This window comes from Solanum lycopersicum, chromosome 5, assembly GCF_036512215.1.
Source record: "Solanum lycopersicum chromosome 5, SLM_r2.1".
Taxonomy (NCBI): domain Eukaryota; kingdom Viridiplantae; phylum Streptophyta; class Magnoliopsida; order Solanales; family Solanaceae; genus Solanum; species Solanum lycopersicum.
Window position 1 is genome coordinate 9,415,463 of NC_090804.1, and position 21,159 is coordinate 9,436,621.

The 21,159-nt window shown below is 38.1% G+C and overlaps 1 protein-coding gene and 1 pseudogene across 1 annotated transcript; both read right to left on the bottom strand.

Moving 5' to 3' along the window:
* Nucleotides 1-4,851: 4,851 nt before the first annotated feature.
* LOC101259842 (probable histone H2A.3) lies at nucleotides 4,852-5,651 on the bottom strand. Its single transcript, XM_069298181.1, has 3 exons — nucleotides 5,552-5,651; nucleotides 5,233-5,415; nucleotides 4,852-5,078 (listed from the first exon to the last, which is right to left on the bottom strand). The coding sequence occupies exons 1-3, from the start codon at nucleotides 5,649-5,651 to the stop codon at nucleotides 4,852-4,854; spliced, it is 510 nt and encodes a 169-aa protein (XP_069154282.1).
* A 2,291-nt stretch (nucleotides 5,652-7,942) lies between these two features.
* Nucleotides 7,943-8,454, bottom strand: LOC101260138 (probable histone H2A.3; annotated as a pseudogene).
* Nucleotides 8,455-21,159: the final 12,705 nt, after the last annotated feature.

The window sequence follows — 21,159 nt, forward strand, 5'->3', positions numbered from 1 at the left end:
AAGAGAGAAGGAAAATAATTTGGGTTTGTAAATTATAAGATCTTAGGTTACACTAATTAGGTTAGAGGTTTAGATATGTTGTTAACTAACTTAATTAGAACTCCCTTAAACCCTAATTATCCCCTAACTAAGCCAACTAAATAAATGATTTGAATAAATGTACAATAAAACCAGTCCTCACAGACGACACCATGATCGACGAATCGTGTGTCCATCGACGGTCACTGTGAACCTCCGTGCTGCACATCCGTCGATAAGTTCAGAGGTTATGAAAAATGACCCTTTGTCCAAATTGACTAAATTACCATCGATGGTGTCTATCGACGCCCCGTCGGTTGGACCATACCTCGTCAGTGGCCTCCGTCTATGGACACTTTCTCTTGACAACTCACCTTTTTCAAGGGTCCTCCTCAAGGGTCCTTGGTTGGTCCTTGGGGAGTCGTGCCTGAATGTTTTTAATACAAAACAACTCTAATACGTGTTAGAAACCCTTCCACCAATTTTCATCTTTTTCTGACTCCTAAAAGCTAGTCAAATAGGCTAAGGCAAGTTAGTACCTCATTGAACTAATTTCTGGACGTCATGGATGTTTTGACTTCTAAACTTCCTAAATGACTTATATTAATTAAATAGACCTTAAAATAGTGCCTAGACCCTTTGACAGTCATGTTAGGCTCTAGAATACGTCGTAGACTTTCAAAGTGTTACATATCAATGTAAAAGTGGTCCAATATGCATACAAACTCATACATCAAGTATTTTATCGTTTTATGTCATAAAAACTCTGAAATTTTTTTATTTTCACGTATATAAAAGTCCCAAAGGTTTTTCAAGAATAAACAAATCAAAAGTGATTATCAAATGTATGATATCACACCAACTCTACACATGAAACAATCACTACGGTAAAACCTGACGCAACATAAATGTACTAGACTGGAACTCTAGCTAGTTCAAGCTCACAACATCCGGCCCAACAATAAATAACATTAACGAACTTAAAGGCTCAAAATATAACAACAGGCAAACAATCATTCCGTAAAAAACAAACAGGCAGAATCTTCAGTTTCATGCCACTTAGAGGTATCTCTAAAGATACTAAATGACACCATGATCAAGTATCAACCTTGACTAAAGTTTTCTGGCTAAAAACTAAGCTAACCAACCAAAATTGGCCATAAAGATTCTAAGGATCATACAAACCTACAAACTAATCCTAAGTTTACCTAATGATAGAAACAACTTAATATAAACATAATCTAACCAAGACAAGTCTAAAAGAGTTAAACCATAACCGACTTCGAGGTGAAAACCTCACGTGAACCTCTAATCCAGAACTTTTCCTACCATAGGGTCTCGAAACAATGACATGCTATCAAGAGCATAAAATACAAGTCAATATAGGAATAACGATATCCATGATCATATTAAAAATATATCACCTTTTATATTTATAGAAAAAAATTCATTTACATTGCTTTAGATCTATTCACTACAAGTATTTGATCATGAAATTTCAAAATGAATTGAAATTGTATTTCTGTATTTCAAATTTGGAAAATAGTTAAGAAAGCATTCTAAGAAAAACTTCCATTTACAGTACTTTATATCAATCATGAAATTTCTATTGAAGTTCAAAATTCTATTTCAAATTTGGGATATTTGATAGTTAACAAATATTCCTAATAACTGTTGATAGGAAAAAATTGAAAATATTATACACATCAAGAAATGAGCATATCATAATAAATAACAATAGAACTAATAAATAATATAACAATTGAAGAAAATTAAACAAACATAACATAAGATCCAAGTATGTTGAGTTTTTATTTTAATACACATAAATTTAGAATTATAAAGTTCTCAATGAAGTTAATAAAAGCAAACATTCCGATGCTAGTGATGGAATAATCAGTCTAATCCTCCTCCTCCTGAGCAACAAGAACAACAACCTTTGAAGTGTTACTATTGTTGTTAGGCAGCAAAATTTTGTGATTTTTGGATAAAACCACCAGTCGGAATGGTCACATCTCTAAGAAATTGATATAACTCATTATCAAACCTAATAGCTAATTGAATATGCCTTGGAGTGATACGAGTCTTTTTGTCATTCCTCTCTGCAATTCCAGCCAATTAAAGAACCTACAATCAATCAATATATGTAAAATTTAGTAATCACAAACCCTAGAAATTTGACATACGAGAGAGAGAGAGAGAGAGAGAGAGGGAACTTGAGAAATTCACCTCAACTGCAAGGTACTCAAGCACAACAGCGAGGAATACCGGTGCTTCGTCACTAGCATGTTTGGCATATTTCCCGACTTTGAGGGATCGGGCAATACGAGCCACTGGAAATTTTAGACCGGCTTTGCTGCTACCAGATCTCCTTTTAACATTTGAACCAAGGTTTTTCCCTTTACCGGCCATTGATCTTTTTCACTTAAAAAAAAAACTAAAATTATTGCTTTTTGATCTATAGAAACAATAGACAAATTAAGAGGAAGAATTGAATTGTTTTGTGTATGTGAAATTCTACAGCAATCTGGCTTTTATATTTATAGCCCACCAGGAGTTATCACCCACCCAATGAGAAGATGATCACGAGGATTGAACATGTATGCCGTTGGATGAAGAAGAAAATCAACGGTGGATAAAGATGTTGATATATTTAGTCAATTTCAAGAATTATAATAAGTTTATTTCCAAAAATAAAGAATTATGATGTGTGGGTTTTTTCCAAAATAAACAAGTATTAAGATGTGGTTGTTACCAAAAAAGGGGCTATAATGTCTTTAATTTATTGCCACAAAAAAAAAAGACAGAAGGAATTATGATGAGTTCTTTGCTAAAAAAATAGGGGCAAACTTATTATCAGTTCAACAAGCTTGAAAATAACAGTAGCCTTCAAGGAAAATAAATTAATTAAACACAATAATGAATCTTCGCACCTGGAGTCACTTGTAAATGAGCATCTATTTACAAAGAGGTTATATTACAAGTCTATCTAATTCAAAATATAGTACAAAAGAAGGAAATATAGTAAGCCTCTGGACATCAAGAGCTCACCACAATCATAATCTACAACGATCATGGGAGATCGGTTGCTATTTGAGAATAGCTCTTACTGAGAGCTGCATCAAAAAAAGATGGAGAAATATAGTATGAGCACCAAAATATGGGGTACTCAGTAGGTTAAACAGGTCAACCAAGCTTAGAAAGATAAAATATATAGAGAGAAACACGACTCTTCTAAACATTACAGTAGAAAGGTTCTGTTACTATAATCATTTACCAAGAAAAGAGGGAAAAACACAAGATCATGTGAAGGAATTAAAAACTCAAGTACAAGACAGTCGTAACATATATAGAAAAACTCACACAAATAGGATGATGCGATACAAGTGATGAATACAAGAAAGTAGAAGCATGGAAGAATCCTCGAACAACACGAAATACCTCAGACTCATCAACAAGTGCATTGTAGTTAAATATAACAGGTATCTCAATTGACTGTCTGCCTAAAATGATACCTCAAGATTATCACAGTAAAAGTGGCTTAATATGCATACAAACTCATAAATCAAGTATTTTATCATTTTATGTCATAAAAACTCTGATTTTTTTTATTTTCCCATATAAAATCTTCTCAAAATTTAACTAGTGAACCTCCCTTTCACAACTCAACATATGGGGAAAACATAGTGAAAACTATTTTCATTCCTCATATATAAAAGTCCCAAAGGTTTTTCAAGAATAAACAAATCACAAGTGAGTACGAAATGCATGATATCGTACAACCAAAACACATGAAATAATCATTAGGGTAAACCCTGACGCAACACAAATGTACTAACTTGAAACTCGAGGTATTCCAAGCTCACAACCTCCGGCCCAACAATAAATAATATTAACGAACTTAAAGTCTCAAAATATAACAATAGGCATAAAATCATTCCTAAAATAATAAACACGCAGAATCTCAAATTTCATGCCACCTAGAAGTATTTCTAAAGATACTAAGTGACACTAAGATAAAGGATAAACCTTGGATAAAGTTTTCTGGCTAAAAACTAAGCTAAGCAACCAAAATTGGCCATCAAGAGTCTAAGAATTATACAAAATCTACAAACTAATCCTTAGTATACCTAATGATAGAAACAACTCAATATAAACATAATATAACCAAAACAAGTCTAAAAATTGTTAAAACATAACCAACTTTAAGGTGAAAACTGCACCTAAACCTCTAATCCAGAACTTTTCCTTCAATAGGGTCTCGAAACAATGACATGCTATAAAGAGCATAAAATACAAGTCAATACATGAATAACGATATCCATGTTCATATTACAAATATATCATCTTTTATATTTATAGAAAAAAATTCATTTATATTGCTTTATATCTAGTCACTACAAGTACTTGATCATGAAATTTCAAAATAAATTAAAATTTATTTTTGTATTTCAAATTTGGAAAATAGTTGAGAAAACATTCTAAGAAAAACTTTCATTTACAGTACTTTATATATATCATGAAATTTCTATTTGAGTTGAAATTTTATTACAAATTTGGGAAATTAAATAGTTAACAAAGATTCCTAAGAACTTTAGAGAGAGAAAAAACTGAAACTATTATACACATCAAGAAATGAACATATAAGAATAAATAACAATAGAACTAATAAATAATATGATAATTGAAGAAAATTAAACAATACTTAATATAAGATTCAAGTATGTAAAGTTTTTATTCTAAGCCGCATAAATATAGAATTATAAAGTTTTCTATGAATATAAGGAAATTAATAAAATCCAACATCGCGATGCTAGTGATAAAATATTTAGTCTAATCCTCCTCCTCATGAGCAGCAACAACAGCCTTTGAAGTGTTACTCTTGTTGTTAGGCAGCAAAATTTTGTGAATTTTTGGAATAACACCACCATTCGGAATGGTCACAACTCTAAGAAATTGATACAACTCCTTATCAAACCTAATAGCTAATTGAATATGCCTTGGACTGATACTAGTCTTTTTGTCATTCCTCGCTGCAATCCCACCCAATTCAAGCACTTAAAATCAATCAATATATGTAAAATTTAGTAACCACAAACCCTAGAAATTTGACATATAAAAAGGGTAGATATATATATATATATATATATATATATATATATATATATATATATATAGAGAGAGAGAGAGAGAGAGAGAGAGAGACAGGCTTTGCTGCTACAAGGTACTGAAGCACAGCAGCGAGAAATACCGGTGCTCCAGCACCAACACGTTTGGCATATTTCCCGTCTTTAAGGAATCGGGCAATACGAGGCACTGGAAATTTTAGACAGGCTTTGCTGCTACGAGATCTCCTTTTAGCATTTGAACCAAGGTTTTTCCCTTTACCGACTATTCCTCTTTTTTACTTCAAAAAAAAATAACAATTTTGCTTTTATATCTATAGAAACATTAGACAAATGATGAGGAAGAATTGAATTGTTGTGTGTATGTGAAATTCTACAGCAACCTGGCTTTTATATTTATAGCCCACCAGGAGTTATAACCCAGCCAATGAGAAAATGATCACGAGGATTAGACTTGTATGCCGTTGGATTAAAAAGAAAATCAACGGTGGATAAAGATGTTGACATATTTAGTCAATTTCAAGAATTATAATAAGTTTATTTCCAAAAATGAAGAATTATGATGTGTGGGTTTTTTCCAATATAATTAAGTATTAAGATATGGTTGTTACCAAAAAAAGGGGCTATGATGTCTTTAATTTGTTGCGAAAAATAGAAGAAGACAGAAGGAATTATGAAGAGTTTTTAGCTCAAAAAATAGGGGAAATTTTTTTCTTTAATATTTTGGTTTAATAAATCTTTGAACAGACTTGAAGTTTTACAACTTATTAAAGTGTATCTTGTATAGTAAAAGACATATTTTATATGACTAACTTATTATCGGTTCAACAAGCTTGAAAATAACAGTAGCTTAAAGGAAAATAAATTAATTAAACACAATAATCTATCTTCGGACCTGGTGTCAATCGTAAATGAGCATCTACATACAAAGAGATTATATTTACAAGTCTGTCTAATTCAAAATATAGTACAAAAGAAGGAAATATAGTAAGCCTCTGGACATGAAGAGCTCACCACAATCATAATCTACAATGATCATGAGAGATCGACCACTCTTAGAGAATGGCTCTTACTGAGAGCTGCATCAGAAAAAGATTGAAAAATATAGTATGAGTACCAAAATATGGGGTACTCAGTAGGTTAAAAAAGTCGACCAAGCTTAGAAAGATCAAATATATAGAGAGAAACACGACACTTCTAAACATTACAGTGGAAAGGTTCTAAGTTACGATAATCAACTACAAAGAAAAGAAGGAAAGACACAAGGTCGTGAGAAGGAATTAAACACTCAAGTACAAGACAGTCGTAACATACATACAACAACTCACACAAATAGGATGATGCGATGCAAGTGATGAATACAAGAAAGTAGAAGCACGGAAGAATCCTCGAACCACCCGAAGTACCTCAGACTCATCAACATGTGCATTGTAGTGAAATATAACTCATATCTCAATTAACAGTCTGCCTAAAATGATACCTTAGGATTATCAGTGTAAAAGTGGCTCAATATGCATACAAACTCATAAATCAAGTATTTTGTCGTTTTATGTCATAAAAACTCTGATTTTTTTATATTGTCCAATATAAAATCTTCTCAAAATTTAACTAGTGAACCTCCCTTTCACAACTCAACATATGGGGAAAACATAGTGAAAACTATTTTCATTCCTTAAATATTAAAGTCCCGAAGGTTTTTCAAGAATAAAAAAATCAAAAGTGAGTTAAAAAAATGATATCATACAAACTTAACACATGAAATAATCATTAGGGTAAAACCTGTCGCAACACAAATGTACTAACTTGAAACTCGAGGTAGTCCAAACTCACAACCTCCGGCCCAATAATAAATAATATCAACGAACTTAAAGGCTCAAAATATAACAATAGGAACACAATCATTCCTAAAATAAGAAACACGCAGAATCTTAAATTTCATGCCACCTAGAAGTATTTCTAAAGATACTAAGTGACACTAAGATAAAGGATAAACCTTGGATAAAGTTTTCCGGCTAAAAACTAAGCTAAGCAACCAAAATTGGCCATAAAGAGTCTAAGGATTATACAAAACCTACAAACTAATCCTCAGTCTACCTAACGATAGAAACAACTCAATATAAACATAATATAACCAAGAAAAGTCTAAAATTTTTTAAAACATAACCGACTTCAAGGTGAAAACTGCACCTTAACCTCTAATCAAGAACTTTTCCTTTAATAGGGTCTCGAAATAGTGAAATGCTATCAAGAGCATAAAGTACAAGTCAATACCTAAATAACGATATCCATGATCATATTACAAATATATCATCTCTTATATTTATAGAAAAAAATTCATTTACATTGCTTTAGATCTAGTCACTACAAGTATTTGATCATGAATTTTCAAAATAAATTGAAATTGTATTTCTGTATTTCAAATTTGGAAAATAGTTAAGAAAACATTCTAAGAAAAACTTTCATTTACAGTACTTTATGTCTATCATGAAATTTCTATTTAATTGAAATTCTATTACAAATTTGGGAAATTAAATAGTTAACAAAGTTTCCTAAGAACTCTAGAGAGAAAAAAAAACTGAAACTATTATACACATCAAAAAATGAACATATAAGAATAAATAACAATAGAACTAATAAATAATATGATAACTAAAGAAAATGAAACAATACTTAATATAAGATCCAAGTATGTTGAGTTTTTATTCTAAGCCACATAAATATAGAATTATCAAGTTTTCTATGAATATCAGGAAATTAATAAAAGCAAACATCGCTATGCTAGTGATGAAATATTTCGTTTAATTCTCCTCCTCCTGAGCAGCAACAACAACCTTTGAAGTGTTACTATTGTTGTTAGGCAACAAAATTTTGTGAATTTTTTGAATAACACCACCATTCGGAATGGTCACATCTTTAAGAAATTGATACAACTCCTTATCAAATCTAATAGCTAATTGAATATGCCTTGGAGTGATACGAGTCTTTTTGTCATTCCTCGCTGCAATTCAAGCCAATTCAAGAACCTACAATCATTCAATATATGTAAAATTTAGTAATCACAAACCCTAGAAATTTGACATATAAAAGAGAGAGAGAGAGAGACAGAAAAGGAACTTGAGAAATTCACCTCAACTGCAATGTACTCAAGCACAGCAGCGAGAAATAACGGTGCTCCAGCAGCAACACGTTTGGCATATTTCCTGACTTTGAGGAATCGTGCAATACGATCTACTGGAAATTTGACACCGGCTTTGCTGCTACGAGATCTCCTTTTCGCATTTGAACCAAGGTTTTTCCCTTCACCGGCCATTGCTCTTTTTCACTTTAAAAAAAAGTAACAATTTTGCTTTTCGATCTATAGAAATAATAGACAAACGAAGAGGAAGAATTGAATTGTTGTGTGTATGTTAAATTCTACAGCAATCTGGCTTATATATTTATAGCCCACCAAGAGTTATAACCCAGCTAATGAGAAGATGATCAGGAGGATTGAACTTCTATGCCGTTGGATGAAAAAGAAAATCAACGGTTGACAAAGATGTTGATATATATAGTCAATTTCAAGAATTATAATAAGTTTATTTCCAAAAATAAAAAATTATGATGTCTGGGTTTTTTCCAAAATAAATAAGTATTAAGATATGGTTGTTACCAAAAAGGGGGCTATGATGTCTTTAATTTGTTGCCAAAAAAAAAAGAAAAAGACAGACGGAACTATGATGAGTTTTTTGCTCAAAAAAAGGGGCAAATTTTTTCTTTATTATTTTGGTTTAATAGCTCTTTGAACAGACTTGAAGTTTTACAACTTATTAAAGTGTAATTTGTATAGTAAAAGAAACTAACATATTTCATATGAACAACTTATTATCGGTTAAACAAGATTGAAAGTAACAGTAGCCGTCAAGGAAAATAAATTAATTAAACACAATAATCAATCTTTGGACCTGGTGCCACTCGTAAATGAGCATCTAGATACAAAGAGGTTATATTTACAAGTCTGTCTAATTCAAAATATAGTACAAAAGAAGGAAATATAGTAAGCCTCTGGACATCAAGAGCTCACCAAAATCATAATCTATAACAATCATGGGAGATCGATTGCTCTTTGAGAATAGCTCTTACTGAGAGTTGCATCAGAAAAAGATGGAGAAATATAGTATGAGTACCAAAATATGGGGTACTCAGAAGGTTATGCAGGTCGACCAAGCTTAGAAAGATCAAATATATAGAGAGAAACATGACACTTCTAAACATTACAGTGGAAAGGTTCTAAGTTACGATAATCAACTACCAAGAAAAGAGGGAAAACCACAAGATCGTTAGAAGGAATTAAACACTCAAGTACAAGACAGTCGTAATATACATACAAAAACTCCCACAAATAGGATGATTTGATGGAAGTGATGAATACAAGAAAGTAGAAGCATGGAAGAATCCTCGAACCACCCGAAATACCTCAGACTCATCAACAAGTGCATTGTAGTAAAATTTAACATGTATCTCAATTGACAATCTTCCTAAAATGATACCTCCAGATTATCACTGTAAAAGTGTCTTAATATGCATACAAACTCATAAATCAAGTATTTTGTCATTTTATGTCATAAAAACTCGGAATTTTTTTTATTTTCCCATAAAAAATCTTCTTAAAATTTAACTAGTGAACCTCCCTTTCAAAACTCAACATATGGAGAAAAAATAGTGAAAACTATTTTCATTCCTCAAATATAGAAGTCCCAAAGGTTTTTCAAGAATTAACAAATCATAAGTGAGTACGAAATGCATGATATCGTACCAACTCATTCCATGAAATAATCATAAGGGTAAACCCTGACGCAACACAAATGTACTAACTTGAAACTCGAGGTAGTCCAAGCTCACAACCTCTGCCCCAACATTAAATAATATTAACGAACTTAAAGTCTCAAAATATAACAATAGGCACACAATCATTCCTAAAATAATAAACACGCAGAATCTCAAAATTTCATGCCACTGATATACCGTGGTTTCACGGTATAATTAATACTTTTTCCTTAAGTTTAATGTGTCCGAAAGCCTTTTTTGTGCTAATTTTGATATAAGTTTCTCTTTGTTTTGAAGGAAATCTGTCCAGAGCTGAAAGCGGAGATTTTGAGCAAAAAAATGCAGAAGAGACCACCGACGGAGCTTATGACGGTCCGTCGTGCCTGTGACGGTCCGTAAGTGGCAGCGTAGTGCAGCAGCTGAAGGAAGATGGAGAAGTCTTACCAAGTGTGGGATTACAAAGCTTGTGATGGTCCGTCATGGCTATGACGGTCCGTCCTGCAGGTTCGTCGTGAAGATCAGAGAAGTGATCCCAGTACCCAGATTCCAAGAGTTGAAGTATTTTGAAGCGAAGACCATCGACGGACCGTTGTGCCTATGACGGTCCGTCACACTTGCCGTTGAGGGGAATGAAGAAAGCAGCAGAAGAAATTGCACCAAGTATGGGACGACGGAGTCCACGACGGTCCGTCGCGTGGTCCGTCGACCCAGCCGCGTTTTGGCAGATATCCAGTAATTAAAATACTTGTTTAATTAGGTTTTTATTTTTTATAAATAGTTTGAAAAACCTCGTTTTTGAGGTTAGACTATGCTAGATTAGACATCATATTATTAGACTTTGTGTATTAGTGTTTGATTTTTTGGAGATTCTTACAAGTGATTTTTGGTGATTAATCAAGCAAATTTTCGGACATTATTCTTTCTCATTGAAGTAAGTACATGAATTCTTATTTAACATATTTGAATATTGTGTTTATGTCCATGAGTAAATAAACTCCATAACTAGGGTTGTGGGAACCATAGAAAAATAATGAGATAAACCATAGCTAAAATAACAATTCTAGAATAGTGTCTTGCATGTATTAATAATTCTTTCGCTTAGAAGTCTTTTTAAAGGATGATCAACGTTAGAACTCGCCTTAATGCTACTTGCCGGACCAAGGAGGTAGATAATAGGAAAAGAATTATTAACATGGATTTAGTGTATACTATCTAATAGGCTAGTATTGATTGGTACGAGCTAATAACTTAGTCAAATATCGAATACGATGCTTAATATGAGGTAAAGATAAGGGTTATGAAAGCAACACACGTAGCCGGACCAAGGTGCGGAGTGAGATTTTCTAGATGCCGGACCAAGGATTTAGAAATACATAACTTATCACTTTGCATACAACATACTACGAAAGAATTGTTATAGTTAGAATTATCAAGTAATGAACCTGCGGGGAACACGTAAACCCTAGTTACTTTGATTTATTGATTAAAACCCAAAATTAAAAGTTGGTAAGTGTCTCTTTCAAGTTCGTTGTTTATTTTCACTTATTTAGAGATAGAACCCCCCTTTTTATGTTTTTACTTTCTAAGGAAGTCATCAACCGAATAATAGTAATAACAAGTTTAAGTTAAGTCTAGACTATTTTCCTCGTGGGAATGATCCCAACCTCACTAGTTGGGTTATTTACTTGACGCGACCGCTTTACTTCTCATTTGAGAAGTACGTTTGAGTGTATCAAATTTTGGCGCCGCTGCCGGGGAATTTACCTTTTAGATTAACTTGAACTTATTACTAAAGTTTAGTTGATATTTTCTTGATTTTACTTTGTTTTATTGTTTTTGATTTCTTTTCAGAACTATCCTCCTTGTATGCCAAATACACGGAGAGGAAGAGAACCCTTGTTTCCCAACGATCACGAGCTAGAGCAAACACTGCGCAATATGAATTGAAACTTGGGAATAAATGATGAGGATCCAAACCAGAACATCCCAGATTCAGTGGATGTTCATGGCCAGATGTTACCTGACGCTCCGGGTGAACATCAACAGAGGGGACAAAATCCCGTTCCACGGCCCCAAGCATACTACAGAAGGTATGATAACATAGCAGACTCGAATGGGCCACTAGTCTTGCCCCCTCTATCCACAGGCTACACTTTTGTGGTAACTAGTAGCTTGATGCAAATGCTCACTGCCAGAGGTTTGTTTTCAGGGCTACCTTCTGAGGATCCACATGCCCATATAGCTAAGGTAAGGGCAGTGTCTAAAAGTTGTGTGGGGAGGCCTGATTTGGATCTAGATGTAATAGGTCTCAGAGTGTTTCCTCTCTCACTGACGGGAGAGGCTACTATGTGGTTTACTGAGCTTCCATACAACTCCATTTTCACTTGGAACCAACTACGGGGTGTCTTCTTAGCACGCTACTATCCGGTCTCCAAGAAATTAAACCACAAAGAAAGGGTGAATAACTTTGTGTCACTACCAGGAGAGTCAGTTAGTAGTTCTTGGTATAGATTCACTTCATTCTTGAGAAGTGTTCCAAATCACCGTATTGATGATGAGTCACTGAAGGAATACTTCTATCGGGGACAGGATGATAACAATAAAGCGGTGTTGGACACTATAGCAGGTGGATCTTATGGACAATGCCCCTATGCTGAGATTGCTGAGAAATTAGAGAAAATCTCCCGTAACAACAAAGCTTGGAGTACTAGGAAGTCCGATATAGAGAGAAACAACTTCGCAGTGTAGTCCACTCACAACCCAGCCACAGATGACATTCGTGAAGAAATGGCTCAGATGAGAACTGAGCTTGGGTTGGTACTAAAACATGTCACTGGGGGTGCAGAAAAGATTAATGCAGTCAACTACTTGGCTAAACCAGCACCTCCAAATGATGAGTGCTATTATGCGGAGGACACTTATGCGGTAAATGAGCAGACGGAGGGTTTCCGACCAAGCGCCCAAGGCTCGCATCAGGATAATTGGCGCCAAGGTCAAGGGAACCAAGGTCGGAACTATGGTAACTACAACCGTGAGGGTCATTATGTCCGAAATGGAAACTAGAACCGTGACAACAACTTTAACAGGGGTAACTATGCTAATAGAAACGACAGGAATGGGACCTATGTCCCTCCTCAAAATCGTGAAGTTACTCCAAGGGATGGTGGAGATAGTATGGCGCGAGTTGAGGATATGTTGCACAAAATTATGAGGAGGTTCGACACTAGTGATGAACACATTAAAGAGTTGAGGTGTGATTTAGCTAGTATTGGGCAAAAAGTTGATACACATGCAATTTCGATTAAACAGATCGAATTGCAAGTGGTCCAATTATCTGCGACAGTGAACACACGACAACCAGGCACTCTTCCTAGCAACACTGTCCAAAATCCAAAGAATGATGCGCACTGCATGGCAATTACTACATAGGGTGGTAGACAAACCATCGACCCACCTATGCCATCTACTGAGGAAAGTGTGGTAAAGGGTAGTAGTGAAGCAGAGGGAAGTAATGGAAAAGATGCAGAAGTACCTATCAAGGTAATTCCCATGCCTAGGCCACCACCACCCTTCCCTCAGAGATTAGTGAAAAAGACCGAGGATGGTAAATACCGGCGCTTCATAACAATGTTGAAGCATCTCTCTATCAATGTCCCTTTGGTAGAAGCTCTAGAACAAATGCCCGGTTATGCCAAATTTATGAATGATCTTGTCACCAAGAAAAGATCGGTCACTTTTGAGGATGATGATAGATTGCAGTATTGTAGTGCTATTGCTACAAGATCCCTAGTACAAAAGAAAAAAGATCCGGGTGCGTTCACTATTCCTTGTACAATTGGGTCATTACATTTTGCGAAAGCATTATGTGATCTGCGGGCAAGCATAAATCTAATGCCCCTCTCAATTTACAAGAAGTTGGGTTTGTGGAATCCAACACCCACTGCGATGCGGCTACTGATGGCCGATGGACAGTGAAAAAGCCCATAGGGATACTCCATGATGTGCTTGTAAAAGTGGAGTCATTCATCTGTCCAGCAGATTTTGTTATTCTTTATTGCGAAGTCGATTTTGAGGTGCCCATTATTCTTGGGAGGCCATTCCTTACTACAGGTAGAGCCTTAGTTGATATGGAGAAGGGACAGAGGACATTTCGGTTGAAAAATGAAGAAGCAACCTTCAACATTTGTAGGACCATGAGGCAGAGTGGTGAGCTCCAATCGGTATCTGTCATATCCCACAAAGAAAAGATGAAGGAGACTGAACAGAAAATTGCAAAACAAGAGTTTATGGTTGGGGATTTGGTGCTTGTAGACAGTTTAGAGGTGCCTTGTCTTCCCGGCAAGCTCAAGTCCAAATGGACTGGCCCTTACTTGATTACCCAAGTATTCCCTCATGGTGCAGTTGAGTTAAAAGCCAAGGAGGGAGTGCGGTTTAAGAGGAATAGAGATAGAATAAAACTCTATTTTGGGCATAAAGCATCGGGGAATAAAGTGATAGAGGCATACCATCTTGATGAAGTCTGAGTAATCAAGTGGCCCCAGTCTTGCCGCGACATTAAATCAGGCGCTTGTTGGGAGGCAACCCAATACTTATCGTCTTTTTAATAATGGTAGAATTTTTCTATTAATGGGTTTTAAATTTGCAGGCATATCACAAGGAAATTCTGCAGAAAACTACTCCGCAGCAGCCACTGACGGATACATCGACGGACCATTGCGCATGAAACGGACCGTCGAATGCATCCGTCACACCAGGTACGTTTTTCTGTCATTTTGAAATTAGGGCACACACTACGGAACCTACGAAGGGTCGTCACAACTGCGATGGACCGTCGTCGGGGAACCGTCGCGTGATTAGTGAATTCTACCCGACCCAACCCGGCTGGACCCTTTTCAAAATCTGACCGTTTATACTCCCCAGCCCTTCATATTTCACCCCATTACTTCCTTACTCCCCTCTCTTTTCAACTTCCACATTTCCCCCCACTGATCATTGCCCCCAAAATCCTCCTAAGCCTTATCATTATCTTCTATTAGTCGGTGCTGCTGCTGTAGGTGTCTACCTTGCCAACTGAATCATTCTCCATTTGTTTTTTTCTCTATTTCCAAGGTATGTGTCTCTAAATTTATACTCATTTATCTTGCATTTTTGTTTAGTAGTTAGTATTAGCTTTGTTTTTAGTCGAATATTGTTTCCTTTATATGATTATGTCTAAACCTAGGCTCAAAATGTTCGAATTTGCCATGTTGATAACCCTAGGCATAGGTGATTTTGCAATGGTAGCTTCCTAGGTAGTTGGGATAGACACATATAGGTCCACAACACTACAAGACCATGTGGGTTCATCGGGGATGCATTGGGTACCCCCAGTTCTATCACCGCTATTCAGAATGAGACCCCGATAACGGACCGTCGCACACACGACGGACCGTCATAGGGTCCATTCCAAAAGCCCTAGAACCCTGTCCCAATGACGCCTGTGACGGACCGTTGTCTTCATGAAGGTACGTCCTGCACAACCGTTCTGGTTGTCAGAGACCCTGTTTCTAAGGGTCTCTCAAAATTTTCTAAGTGTCCTACGATGGACCTACATACCCACGACGGTCCGTCCTGCTTGACCGTCATGATGGTCAGAGATCCCTCTGCTCAGGGTCTCCCAACATTATCTAAGTGTCCTACGACGGACACTTACGACGGACCGTCGTACCCACGACGGTCCATCCTGCACGACCGTCATGATGGTCAGAGACCCCTCTTATAAGGGTCTCCCAACATTTTCTAAGTGTCCTACGACGGACTCTTACAATGGACCGTCGTACCAACGACGGTCCGACGGTCTGTCCTGCTCGAACGTCATTATGGTCAGAGACCCCTCCTTCAGGGTTCTTTATATATACATAGACTAAGTACAACACGACGGACCTCATGACGGTCCGTCATAGCCACGACGAGCCGTCATCTGGACCGTCATGTGAAACAGTTTCAATATCACTAACACACTATTTTCAATGTTTTATGTCATAAGGGCTCGGTTGTCTTGTTTGCCACTACTCGTACTAATAGCGATCCTTTGCAGGTACTATCTACTATGGCACCCAAGCAAGACCGAACCTACGCACGCGGGCGATCAAAGTTTGTTGCCCCGTCTGCACGCTTGATCATCGGCTCTGATGATGAGCGGGACCCTGAATATGTTCCCCCTAGCACTTCCGCACCTTCCCGTGCTGCACGTGCACTCAGAGCCACACCCAAGACGGTGGCGTCCGGCGTAGTCACTGCCTCCCAGTCTGATGAGGAGCACCCACTGACCGGCACACCCTCTGGGTCAGCCACAAAAAAGGAAGGAGCATGTGGCTCCTTAGGAGTATCATGGTCCGAGGAAGGTTCAGGCTCTGCTGAGGTTCCCACACCCGCCACTGCTGCAGCGTCGGCCTCGTCTGATGAGGTTGACAGTTCAGACTCTACATCCGGCGCACCAGCCCAGGTCCCCACCCTAGTCTCTGACCAGCCAAACCGGTGGTGTGTCGAAGGCCAGTTTCAAGTTTACTCCGACGCTAAATTCCTTACAGATAAAGGAGTAATGACTCGGACACTCACCTTGGAGCGGCGGGTACTTATAGGGAGTCTCCCATCGATGCCAGAGATCCACAACCTATTCACCAGGCATCGCTTAGAGTGGACAGTCCCTCCGTTGGGACAATATAACGAGGAAATGGTCCGAGAATTCTACGCAACTTATGTAGAGACTCTTCGATCACAGATCGATAGGCGAGCTGCTCCCACTAAACAGGCCCCACTGCAGCAGGTTCAACTCTGGGGCATGCAGGTTGACATTTCCCTGCCAGCTATCCGCCGGTTTCTATACGGCGAGAAGTGCAGATGCTATGCGGACCCCTATAACTGCAATGTTTGACTACCGCTGGCAGATAGTAAAGTATGGACAGTTCTTGCACGAGCCAGCATTGAGAGAGACCACCAAGAGGTGGATGGCCCAGCACCTGTCAGTAGATGGAGAGGGTGCCTATTGGGTCACCGAGCCGAAGGGGGACATCAAGAAGGCCAACCTCACATTCATCGCGAAGTTCTTCTGGCTACTCGTCCGTCACTGCCTTTCCCCCACAGCTGCTGATAACATCGTCACCTGGGATCGAGCACTGTTGATGGCGGTGATGATACCTGGATTCGAGGTCGACTTCGCATGGCTTCTCCAGGTAGTCATGCACGAGAGGGAATTCAGCGTCACTACTACCTACCCCTTCCCGTGTATGATCTTTACCCTTTGCAAGACCACAGGTGTGCCCATATGGCACATAGATTAGTTGAAGACCCCGCAGGGCACCTTTGATGTCGGCCTCGTCAGAGACGAGGCCAATGAGTTGGCCCCATGTCGAGGGCCCTGTCCAGAGCTGCCACCACTTGCTGATGATCTTGCGGATACGGTGGCTTAGGCCCGCGCAGCTACACAGGCGTCCACTGACACTACCCCGGTCGAGTCTATCCCGGGTAGTAGCCCAGCCCCGAGCTCCTCTCGCACCGCCCCTCTACCGTTACTGGTCTCGCTTTCTAGGGTCCAAAAACTGGAGGCACGAATGGCCACTCTTCTGCATCATATCCAGCTGTGGATGCAGAAGTTGATCACTGCGTCTGAAGCGCGTCTAGAGAGGAAGATGCAACAGTTTACCGAGCGGATGATTGCTGAGGTTAACCAGTGCCTAGATGCCTTTGAGTTGAGAATGTTAGCTCGACCAGCCCCTCCGGTAGATGTGTCGGCTCTTCAGGCTGCATTCGACAGTCTTCGTGCAGACATCGACACGATACTAGAGGTGAGGGTGCCAGATTCTGAGACCCCTTCTGTCGAGCCTTCTGAGGACACAGTATTGGCGGACCTGTTTACTACTGAAATTCCACCACCTCCCCCTCGAGAGAGTGCCAAGAGGCATAGGGGTTGAGCAGAGGATGAGGCGTGAGCAAGGAAGAAGGAGCGCCGAGAGATGGAGGCTGCAAGGAGAGCCTCACTTGCTGAGGCGGAGGCATACCAAATCAGAGCATCGGAGATAGCGGCTGGGGCGTCTAGCTCCCGCACTGTAGAGACAGCAGGAGGCACTACTGATTGTGCGGCTGTTGCTGAAGATACCACTGAGATTGTCCAGATTACAGAGGATGTGGGTTCCGGGAACTGGACTCACCAGCTTGTTAAATCGACGACGCTTTGCGCCACAGGTTTGCTTCACCTACCACTCTAATATTTAGATTTTTTATGCATTGGGGAGAATTGCATGCTTTTTTGGGGGTGGGGTAAATGGAAAGTGAGTGTTAGGGTGAAGTCTGAGTAGCCCAACTCACTACCCTCTTTTGGGGTTTTCTTGCCTGTGTTCTTTTTCCCAAAAGACTGATTACTTTTTCTGTTGAACCGGCACGTTATATCTTTTGTACATAGTTTAACTCTGAAGCATGATGGCTAAAATGATATCCTGATAAAACTGGAAAATGTTGCATGACTAGGCGTAGTAACTGATAATTGAGTGGCTCTAAACATGAAATAGAGTTACACCATTGCATTACCCTAAATCTTCAAGTCGAACTAGGTGTCTGATAATCTGGTATAGTGATGAGATGTCAAATGAGTGTGAGGAAATTTGAATAGTCCACTACTGGTACTAAGCTAGAACTTGCCTGGTTAGTCCCGCTAAAAGTAAGCTGTAACAGACAATTAGGAAATGATCATAGGCCCTTATTCAAGATAGATCATTTCTAGCCTAAATAAAAGAAACCAAATGAAATTTATCCTTCTTTGATCCAAATAATTTGAGCTTAAAATTAGACCTTTCTTTTTCACCCCAACCGATCTTTCCTGGGAACAATATGTTGGCCCTGGTCCCTCCTTGGACATGTGCACCTCAGCTTATGCCAAAAGCATAAGTTGAGGGTGGCTAATGCATCAACAACCTTCCTTACGGCCCTGACCCGACTTTGGGTATTGTGTACCTTGACTCATGGAAAAGCCATGAGTTGAGGGTGGCTGTTTTGAGGAATGCTCTGGAAAGTGGGGTTGAAAGAACAAAGAGAGAGAAAGAATAAAAGTAAAATGACTCAAGAACTCGTTGAAAAAAAAGGGAAAAGTGTCACTTACAGAAATGAAGAAAGAAGGGAAAATAGCAAGGTAAAAGAATGGGAGAAACTGGGTGAGATAAAGTGATAGAAAGTGGAAGGTTTAGCCGATATGTCAAGGAGGGAAAAAAGTCACTAAAGTATACCTAAATATACCCTACCTGACTCTGAGCCTATGTTATAAACTAAGAAAGTCTTATCGTGATCCTAGGGTTGTATAGCGAACTTAAGGCAGTGAAAATAAAGACAAGCTTATGGCAATAGGTATGAATGAGTGTGCCTTTGTTCTGAGAGCGAGTGTTAAAAAGTAATCCTTATACTCAAACTGAAATCATTGTGTGAAAAATGAGGATTTTGTTCTAAAGTGAGGACACTAGTTGCAATACCGGAATTGTTAGCACCTCGGTGAGAAATTGAAGAGGATAGGTGTTAGTGCATGGTGAGTCACTGTCATGTTCGAATCCCACAAAATTCAAGCCTAATAGTGATAGCATGCATAGATTTGATGAGATTAATCGGGATTGATAGCAAAATGATTGCAAAGGATAAAACATGAATACTATTGTACAAAGATTGTGTAGTGAGTCATAGTGCGTCGCTTGAGGACAAACAACGAATTTAAGTTGAAGGTGTTGATATATCGTGGTTTCACAGTATAATTAATACTTTTTCCTTAAGTTTAATGTGTCTGAAAGCCTTTTTTGTGCTAATTTTGATATAAGTTTCCTTTGTTTTGCAGGAAATCTGTCCAGAGCTGAAAGCGGAGATTTTGAGCGAAAAAATGCAGAAGAGACCACCTACGGAGCTTATGACAGGTCGTCGTGCCTGTGACGGTCCGTAGGTGGCAGCGTAGTGCAGCTGCTGAAGGAAGATGGGGAAGTCTGACTAAGTGTGGGATTACGAAGCATGTGACGGTCCGTCATGGCTATGACGGTCCGTCATGCAGGTTCGTCGTGAAGATCAGAGAAGTGATCCCAGTACCCAGATTCCAAGAGTTGAATTATTTTGAAACGAAGACCCTCGACGGACCGTTGTGCCTATGACGGTCCGTCACACTTGCCGTCGAGGGGAATGAAGAAAGCAGCAGAAGAAATTGCACCAAGTATGGGATAACGAATCCACGATGGTCCGTTGTGACCACGACGGTCCGTCGCGTGGTCCGTCGACCCAGCCGCGTTTTGGCAGATTTCCAGTAATTAGAATCCTTGTTTAATTAGGTTTTTATTTTTTATAAATAGTTCAAAAAACCTCGTTTTTGAGACTCTGCTAGATTAGACATCATATTATTAGACTTTGTGTATTAGTGTTTGATTTTTTGGAGATTCTTACAAGTGATTTTTGGTGATTAATCAAGCAAATTTACGGACTTTATTCTCTCTCATTGAAGTAAGTACATGAATTCTTATTTAACATATTTGAATATTGTGATTATGGCCATGAGTAACTAAACTCCATAATTAGGGTTGTGGGAACCATAGGATAATAATGAGATAAACCCTAGCTAAAATAAGAATTCTAGAATAGTGTCTTGCATGTATTAATAATTCTTTCTCTTAGAAGTCTTTTTAACGGATAATCAACGTTAGAACTTGCCTTAATGCTACTTGCCGGAACAAGGAGGTAAATAATAGGAAAAGAATTATTAACATAGATTTAGTGTATACTATCTAATAGGCTAGTATTGATTGGTACGAGGTAATAACTTAGTCAAATATCAAATACGATGCTTAATATGAGGTAAAGATAACGGTTAGGAAAGTAACACACGTAGCCGGACAAAGGTGCAGAGTAAAATTTTCTACATGCCGGACCAAGTATTTATAAATACATAACTTATCACTTTGCATCAAGATACTAGGAAAGAATTGTTATAGTTAGAATTATCAAGTTATAAACCTGTGGGGAACACGTAATCCCTAGTTACTTCGATTTATTGATTAAAACCCAAAATTAGAAGCTGTTAAGTGTCTCTTTCAAGTTCGTTGTTTATTTTCACTTATTTAGAGATAGAACCCCCTTTTTATGTTTTTACTTTCTAAGGAAGTCATCAACCGAACAATAGTAATAACAAGTCTAAGTTAAGTCTAGACTATTTTCCTCG